Genomic DNA, 9,072 nt, shown 5'->3' on the forward strand with positions numbered 1-9,072 from the left:
ATATATGCAATAAAAATGCAACTCTCGTAAGCGGTCGATCTTGTCCATTCAGATGTCTGTAATAATCATGATTAATAAAAGAATAAAAGAATTCCTTGCTTCTGCCTATGGACATAGCTAACACCACCCTAGTGAACCACGTAAATCTGCATGTTATTTATTTGCGGTCTTTAGTTCTTTCTTCCATCCGTTATAACATGAAGAATGCGTATTAGGCAGTTAGGCTATTAGGCCATATAGTATCAGCAATTCTGTAATCGTCTCATTGACGCAAAACATCAAACAGTTGGTGGGCAAGCCAATTTAACCTTGATATGAAGAATCTTCAACTACAGAGTACAAAAAGGAAACAAGGTATGAATCAATTGAAAATAGTGTCAAGATTCTCAATGTTACCATTGGTGTGGTATGGAGGGAGTATAGTATACAGCAAAAATGCAGCATCAGTTCATTCTGATTGCTCGTCAATGTCCTACCCACAGTAGTTCTGTACAATCCAATAAGAGGCAAAAAACAAAAATCCTGTATACCGCAGAATCGACGGTATATGTTTGTAGCATCACCAAATATCACAAATTCTTCAAAGCAATAGATCGCAGTTTCATTCTTAATTTTGGAATATGACGATCAGGCATCATCTCAGTGACTCAGTCATTGCACCATATATACGACATAAATACAACTGATATCCTCAAATGCAGTCGTGAATCGCGATAATATTAAATCCCATAGAATGAGGACTAATAGATCGGCTTACAATTTTGGTCGGATTATGAAACCTTTAATGATCAATTCGAAAGGATTCATGCCCTCTGCAAAAGACAAGGAAAGCTCCATCTGTTCTTCCATTGATGGGTGTGTCTCAAATTCTCCACCTGGAATGCGTATCCATTCATTTAGTCGCTTACCATAATTACCATGTATCACTTCTTCGTACATCTCCTTCCCATTAAGTTGTGTTTTGATCTTAGTTTCACCGTCCACTTCATCCACAAATATTCTCCCTGGCTTCTTAGAATTTTCAGAATGTTCTGGTTCTTGGAACATGATTATCCAATCAATTTCATATTTCACTTCCATTGAGAGATTTTCAAGGTCAAATTTTCCAATCACATGAGTGTATCTTGACGATATTAACGATTTTATTTTGGCGACTGTGACCATTGTCCCATCTTCCAAACTTGTCATCGGGAAAAAAAAAAATTTAAGTCAAAAAATCGAGCTACTTCAGTTACCGAGGAGAGGGTGTTTCAGAAAATAGAAATGTAAAATAAATATACCTCTCTATCACTTCTTTTATTTCAACATAAGGACAATGTTCTGTGACCTTCAACCGTTTCTGGATATCTCGTGTTCCAAGTCTAGCTTTCAACAAACATCCTGAACATACCCAAAGGCCTCGCACATATACCATAAAGCTGTTAATGTAGCTACCATCCTTCTTTGTGACCCAATACTTCTGCATTGCATCAACATTCATGAAGTCAAGCCACCAACTACGAAAATAACATTTATAAACATAAGCTAATTGACCAGCTGATAGCTTAGCAAACTGAACCAAATTCATAGAATTGAAGAGCTTACCATGGTTTTATTATCCAAGAAAATGCCAATAATGAGCTGCTCATACAGCTTTTGGATGGAAGACGAGTCAACAGGTGAATCCGAGAGTTTGATAATGGATGCAAAGTTATGAGGTAGCCTAAGCTTTAGAGGTGTCCATCCATATTTTGTGGCTTGACTGTTAAATGAATCTGGCATGTCAAAGAACTCGAGCTGTTCAAGTGTTGTGACTAAAGGCAAACCTTCCGGAAAGTTTTTCAGACACCAACATCTTGAAATCTCTAACTTCTTAAGAGAGGGCATTGCTCCCTTCTCAATAGTCCATGTGGTCAGAATAGGGAGACTCTCGACATTGAGCTCTTCGAGCTGAGGGAATGACCCAACCATGCAGGACAGTTTGGTCCCCACGTAGGCATTTGACAAATAGAGTCGCTTTAGGTGGGCTAATGTGCCAAGAGCTTCCAAAAAGCTAGCATCCTCGATCACGCTATCCCTGAGTTCTAACCTAACAAGGTTGATTGGCAGTACGAGTGCCAATCTCATTTGAATTTCCCCAATGAGTGTCACTTTGAGCAAGTGTTGCCGGGAATGCAGAGGCTCTACATCGCAAAGTGCTAGGCCGTGTCTCAGATCACAATGGAAAGTGTGGAGTACATCGGCCATGAGGCTTGGGCAACGGAAGGCAGCCTTCAACTCTTCCTCTCTTGACACAACAATCTTTAGCTTCTTTAAGCAACTGCTTAGTTTTGGCACCTCCCTCAAAAAACAAAAGTTATTCATCATATTCAACCCCCATAGAGTCTGCAAATTTCTCATATTACCCAGATTCAACTCTTTCACACTCCACGGACATTCAATCGGCAAAAATAGATGCCTAAGTAGCACAAGCCCCTGAAAAATATCAGGCAGTTCTATTTTTACATTTTCTTTCTGTACTTTGTTTTCGAGATCAATGTCCCTGTAGTCTAAAGTTAGCAAGTTCCTCAAACTTCCTATTGTGCTAGGAAGAACAATAATATTCGTCTCACGTATTGCCAGGTACCTCAAGTGAACTAAACACCCAATTTGATTAGGCAGGATGCCACTGACGATCTTAATACCCCAGATACTCAACACCCTGAGCAACTTAAAGTTTTGAGACACATATCCGAAGTTTAATTCCTCTTCGCAATTGTAAGAAGAATGCGAGATACTTGATCGTGTCAGCAGTATAAGCGACCTCAGGTGCGAAATATGTGTAGGCAAAGCAGTGCTGGAGAAAAGAAAATAACATTACACACGAGCAAGAGGGTAGAAAAAATGAGTTTGTAAATAGCTGGCTAACAATCTGAATATCTATCTAATGCACTAAAGAATACCATTGTGACGGGACTCTAGAATTTTAGCAGCCCCAAGTTTAATAGTCTCAGTTTGGTCAATATGCAGAGAAAATTTCACAAGTATTGTTTTCAAAAGAGTAACAGATTGTAGCATATACGGGATTGGCACATAAGGAGTTAAGCACTACACAGTATTGAATTTGAGTCTATGACATTACCTTGCATGAACAGCAGCTCGACGCGGTTGGATTGCCAGTGTAGACATATGAGCGCTATCTGAATTGTTAGGAGTATAAATTTGGAGAAAACTCTGCTCCTTCGCCTTTTGGACACTGAGATCACGCAATAGATCGTGTAACCTAATCGCCTTTATCACTCCCTTATAGTTGGTCCTCACAACCTGAATCATGAACCGGTGGCTCAACTCCTCGACACGCTGCAATGCTACATCTTCCAGGGGCATATCTCTGTACTGTGTCGAGATAAGCCCCTCTGCTATCCACATCCGCGTCAATATTCCTACAGGAATTTGGTAATCTTCTGGGAATACACCAAGATAAAGAAAGCAAGCCTTTAAATCGTAAGGCAAATCATCATAGCTCAATGCCAACAATTCCCCTACTCTACCGTAAACATTTTCGCATCTTCCATCCATAATTCTTGACCTCACCGCTTCTGCCACCCCTTGCCATTCCCCGATGGTGCTTCTCGTGTTCAGTATCCCCGCTAATGCAACTATTGCCAACGGAAGCCCATCACATTTACGTAGCATGTCCTTGCCTACACTCTTAAAGCTTTCCGCATCGAAATTTTTTCGATGGCCGAGGGCAATCTTACTGAATAACTCCCAACTTGATTCCCCAGTCAAAGGTCTTGGCTCATGGATATACAAGTATTTCTGGTGGCTAACTCGAAATTGAATGATCTCGCGGTTACGGGTTGTGATGATTATCTTGCTTCCCTTGTTTATACTTCCTCCTCTAGGTAGTGCTGGGAGTATCTCCTCTAGCACCTCTCTACTCCACACATCATCAAGAACCACTAAATACGACTTCTTCTGAAGGATGAAGCGAAGCTTATCCACCAGCTCTTCCACGCTCAATGTATTTTGCAGCTTTGTCATCGTCTGCTCAGGCCCACAAACCTTTCTCAAGATCTCTGATAAGATATGTTGGGTGCTCCATTCTTGAGAGATGAAAACCCATGCACTACAATCAAAGCATTCTTTTGCATAAGGATGATTGTATATCTTCCTAGCAAGAGTAGTTTTCCCAGAACCACCCATCCCCGCAATCAAAACAACATTCACTTGAGTCCTCCCCTCGCCCATAACCATATCAACCAGCTTTCGAATGTCTTCCTCCATGCCAACTACAAACTCGCCCTCACTATCCTCATAGGGGTAGCTTCGTGGCCTTTGCCTACGATATCCATCTTCAAAAGAAACATGGCTTCGCTGTAAGTTAATAATTTTTCTCACACCATGACTATTTAATTTTTCGCTAACTCGTTTCAAGCTTGTCTGAACAATCTGGATCTGCTCCCGAACTTCATATATCTGTGGAAACTTGTACATCAAGTACGCAAATTTCATGAGCCGGTTTCCGTTGCTCTGTCGAACCTTAAGAATATACGTGTCAATCACGTCTTCTGCATCGTAGGCAAGTTTTCTAACTTGGCGTACCAAAGCACCAATTTCTCGATCTTCTTGCCTTGCATCAGCATCATGGAGGTACTGCTGCATGAACTCCAGCTCTTCTTGAAGCCCCTTAATTTGTGTTTCAACTCCATATAAAGAATTAACTTCTTGGATGAGCAAAGTGCCGATCAATTGGACGGCTGAGGCCACATCTGATGCTGCCATAAAAGCTTTTCAATTCAAAATTTTATATGTTTCTCTCAAAAAATATATAGTTCAGCCAGAGTCTTTGATACTCCTTATGTAATGGATGATACTCCTTAATTCCCTACGTAATGGATAATAAGTCAGCAGTCAGCAGTCAGCTAAATTATCTTATCAGTTATCAGGCCCCCTTACAATAGCTTCCACTCAAAATGAAATAATCAATAAAGAAAAATGAAAACTTTGCCAAATACTCCCCTCTCTTAATCATTCGTTTACTTTTGATTAAAACGCCACTCACAAAGAATAAAAAAGGTAAACAAATAATTGAGACGGAGGAAGTATTCCAGAACGTGTGAGAGGTTCCTAAAGTTTAGTCCTCAATAACATTCCAAGAAGGTGACTGAGGCAAGTCATGTACAGGAATACAGGATTATAAAGACTCAAGAGCACAAGTCAACTTTTCCAACTACAGGGAGTGTATAATATTTTGCTAAAAGCAGTACATTGTCCATGTCCATTCCAAGTATAATATACTTGGAGTGGGAAATTGGTCGTATTTAATTTGCAAATATATAATAACAACCTCTCTTATCTTTATTTACACAGTTTTGTAAATTCCCAGTACTTACAATTCATATGTATGCATCATAGAAGGAAACAAATCAACAAATTAGGGTTGGGGTAAAACAAATTATAAAAAATGGGTTTACATAGGCTTTTTTTTTTCCGGCTTCAAGTTACAAGTAGGAAGGGGAGCCGTGGCGAACCGGTTAAGGTGTTAAATTGTGACCGTGAGGTCACGGGTTCAAGTCCTTGGAGCGGCCTCTTGCCAAAATAGCAAGGGAATGCTTGCCCCAATTACACCCTTGTGGTGGGACCCTTTCCCGGACCCTCGCCTAGCGGGGACGCCATTGTGCACCGGGCTGCCCCTTTTTTTGAGTTACAAGTAGTTGGATCGCTAAGCGGCTTTAATGAATTGTAAAAAAATTGAAATACAAGGGGAAAAAATTGACTTTGGAGCAAAGCTGCCGGATCATTCAGCGACTTTGCTTAATTCTAGAGAGTAAAAGTTAGGGGAAAAAAACAAGGGTTATTTAACATAAATACTCCAAACTATTGACATACTTCTCAGATTACTACAAATTTTGATTTAACTAGCAATATACCGAACTATTACACCGCTCCGCTTTTAATAGAATCGTCTCTTTTTTAACCTATACTAGCAGGTAAACCTAACGCGGGACCCACTACTTCATCTTCTTCCACCAAACTTACCTCCATTATTGTTCCTCCTTTAGTCCTTAATTCCTTATACCCAACTTCCTCCCTGTTCAATTTTTTTACTTTCCTCCACACACAACTTAAACCCATGTTCCATCAATTACAATGTAAACTCCAATCCTGTGGGTGAACCCAACTCAATAGCTTCAACTAGAAGCGGGATTCATCCTGCTTGAGCTATAGCAGTCCTTCCCTCAGATTGAATAAAGCGGTGACCGCATCCTTCTTCCACTGTAGAGTCCCGTTTTCCAAAAGGTCTACCAAAGGGTCTATAGCCTCAGATTTTCCAATCCGAATCTTATTGTACGTTGTCGAACTTAACGAGGCTAGTGAGCTTCATCTTCTTCATTCACTACTTTCCTCCTGCCTTTTTTTCAATTTGAATCACTTCTCTCTACCATTACAACCTAGCTATACATCACCATCCTAGATTCTATTACCATTCATACATCACCTTCTCAACCACATACCGCCTATTTTTTTACAGCATTCTCAACCTCCAGTCATCACGTTCACCCATATTTCGCCACCATATTCAACCGCCGCCCAACATTCTTCAAATTCGCATGTACCCCATATTTTGCATGTACCTCCCCACTTTGTGCATCCTCCAACGGTCCTGCTTGTCGTCATGTACCCCTCTACCAACAACTGATTTAAATTTCTAAAACCCTAGATCCCCAAATCAATTTGGGGGTAAATATTAATTTGGGGCTTTGGGGGTCGTGGGGGTGTTATTATGACGGTCGAGAGTTGGGCTTATGCGGTTCGTGATTTGCGCATAAGTGTTTAGGGGTGGACGGTGGCGGTTGGGATGATGTTGATTTGCTGATGTTAATGGCAGTGTATGTCAATGGTGGGTTTGTAAGGATATTAAAGGAGATGACTTGCTAAACAGGTGGTCGGTTAATCGAGTATATTTTGAGAAGAGGGGGTTAATACTATAGTTTATTCTAAGTTAAATTAAAGCTTGGAGTAATTTGAGAATGGGGGCTATAGTTTGGAGTATTTATGTTAAATAACCCAAAAAACAATGGTATTGTAGCAAAGCCGTTGAAAGAGTGAGCGACTTGCTACAATATCATTTTTTTTCCGTTTTTACATAAGCTGATAAATGAGCCAGTGACTTTCAAAGAAAGCTGCTCACGATTCAGTGGCTTAAAAATCCGAGCCTACGTGGACACATTTTTATAAATTTTTCACCTCGGCCCCATTTTGATATTTTTTTTTGGGGGACTATCGTGAGTTGGTGACTAATAAAGTAACAAGTGACCTTTAAGTGAAATGGGAAGCATTAGATTATGCCTTGAATCGGTTTGAACCCTTTCGCCTAAATCTACTGGTTTCCTAAATCAGATTAGATAACTTCTGTTTGAAAATAGGCCTAAGGTTTTATTCATTCAAAAATCTGTATAATCATGATTAATAAAAGAATTCCTCTCCTCTGCCTATGGACATAGCTAACACTTTTTTAGTGAACCACGTAAATCTGTATGATTTATTTTACATTCTTTATTTCTTTCTTGCATCCGTTAACATGATCACTGCCTATTAGCCCAAGAGGGTAACCTAGCTAGTAGTAAAGATAACACTCGCTACCCCAAATTTCCAGGAAAAGCTTAAAATTATCGATTTTTGCTACTCTGAAATCCTTATACATGGACCTTAACATAAGAACAAAACAATATTAGGAAAATTCGCTACCCCAAAATTTTATTTCTAGGTTTGCCCCGGTGTCATTGACGCAAAACATCAAACAGTTGGTGAGCAAGACAATTTAACCTTAATACGAACAATCTTGTACTACTGAAAGAACAAAAAGGAAACAGGCATAATTAAATTCAATTGAAATACAATCAAAGAAATAAATGCGTAATGAAATCAACCAATTGTTGCTATTACTCCCTCCGTATCGGTCAATAGTTTAAAGTAATTAAAAGGAGACTTAGCTTTTTAGAGGAGAATAATAATTTAATGATGATGTTGATGATGAGTGATGACGACATTTTTGGAGTGATTGCAGTTGCAGGTGGAGGGTAAAAAATCGCGAGTTTGGGATATTGTAGAGGGGGGTAAATCGGTAAGAGCTCGGCCCTAACTCGGTCTAACTGATCTCGAGTTCGAGCAAATCCACATTAAACCCAAGTTCAGAGTTTGAAGGTGGTTTGAATTCGTTTTTTTTTTTTTTTTTTTGAGAAAAGATCATTATCATTAATAAAAAGTCATACGACATCTACAACATATGCCAAGCTCAATCGGATACAAATCGATTACAATCATAGAAAATAAATTCTTGTTCAAAGAATGAAACACTGCAACAGAGTCTCTATCATCGATTCGCCGCAAAAGGCTTTCATCCATAAGAGGGTCTCCGAATCTTCCTTGACGAGTATCCATTTCTTCTGACGTGATTGATTGTAGCCATGAATCGGACAAAATATGTAAAACCATATAACGATCTATAACAACGCTGATCTTCTGCTGACTTATTAGAAAACTGCAAACGAACCAGAAAACGAAAGCTCTCAAACTGAGAGAAGGACACCACCGATAGACGGGGACGGAGCCCTCAGAAAGAGAGACGAAACAAAAACGAAAGCGGAAATTAAACAAAAACATAAAGGAAAATAGATTGCAAACTATTGATTGAAAAATAAAGCAATTTTGGGGCTTACCATCGATTGATGATCGATGGGAGCCCCGTATAATTGATGGAGGCTAGGGTTTTTAGAAAGAGTTTTTTTTTAGAGAGAAGTAGGAATTCGTTTTTATTTACATAGTTTTCTTAGTAGTATACATTTTACAGTCCGGCTTACTATCCGTCATAAGTTGAAGATGAATAGTGGCCCTCTCATAAAATGCTAGTGAATGGACAAGTGGAGTATCCATTTCCCTCCACTTGTACTATCCATTTGCATTTTGTGAGAGGGACACTATCCGTCTTCAATGAGAGTTTGAGTCTGGCCCGCCATTTTAGGAAAAAAAAACTCCCTCCCAAGACCTTTGTTTGCCTAATTTCAATAAAATATTTTTCACATATATTAGAGAAATAGGGCAAACACT

The 9,072-nt window shown here is 39.5% G+C and overlaps 1 protein-coding gene across 1 annotated transcript; it reads right to left on the bottom strand.

The window, feature by feature from the left end:
* Positions 1-425: 425 nt before the first annotated feature.
* LOC141618824 (putative disease resistance protein At1g50180) lies at positions 426-5,118 on the bottom strand. Its single transcript, XM_074435894.1, has 4 exons — positions 3,101-5,118; positions 1,585-2,815; positions 1,281-1,459; positions 426-1,180 (listed from the first exon to the last, which is right to left on the bottom strand). The coding sequence occupies exons 1-4, from the start codon at positions 4,744-4,746 to the stop codon at positions 754-756; spliced, it is 3,483 nt and encodes a 1,160-aa protein (XP_074291995.1). The 5' UTR covers positions 4,747-5,118; the 3' UTR covers positions 426-753.
* Positions 5,119-9,072: the final 3,954 nt, after the last annotated feature.

The sequence above is a fragment of the Silene latifolia genome, chromosome X, assembly GCF_048544455.1.
Source record: "Silene latifolia isolate original U9 population chromosome X, ASM4854445v1, whole genome shotgun sequence".
Classification (NCBI taxonomy): Eukaryota; Viridiplantae; Streptophyta; class Magnoliopsida; order Caryophyllales; family Caryophyllaceae; genus Silene; species Silene latifolia.

Coding starts and splice junctions, on each gene's coding strand:
- LOC141618824 (XM_074435894.1), bottom strand. CDS start 4,746: ATGGCAGCATCAGATGTGGCCTCAGCCGTCCAATTGATCGGCACTTTG. Junction 1,460..1,584: donor TCTTGGATAATAAAACCATG/GTAAGCTCTTCA, acceptor GATGCAATGCAG/AAGTATTGGGTCACAAAGAA. Junction 1,181..1,280: donor ATAAAAGAAGTGATAGAGAG/GTATATTTATTT, acceptor CCCGATGACAAG/TTTGGAAGATGGGACAATGG.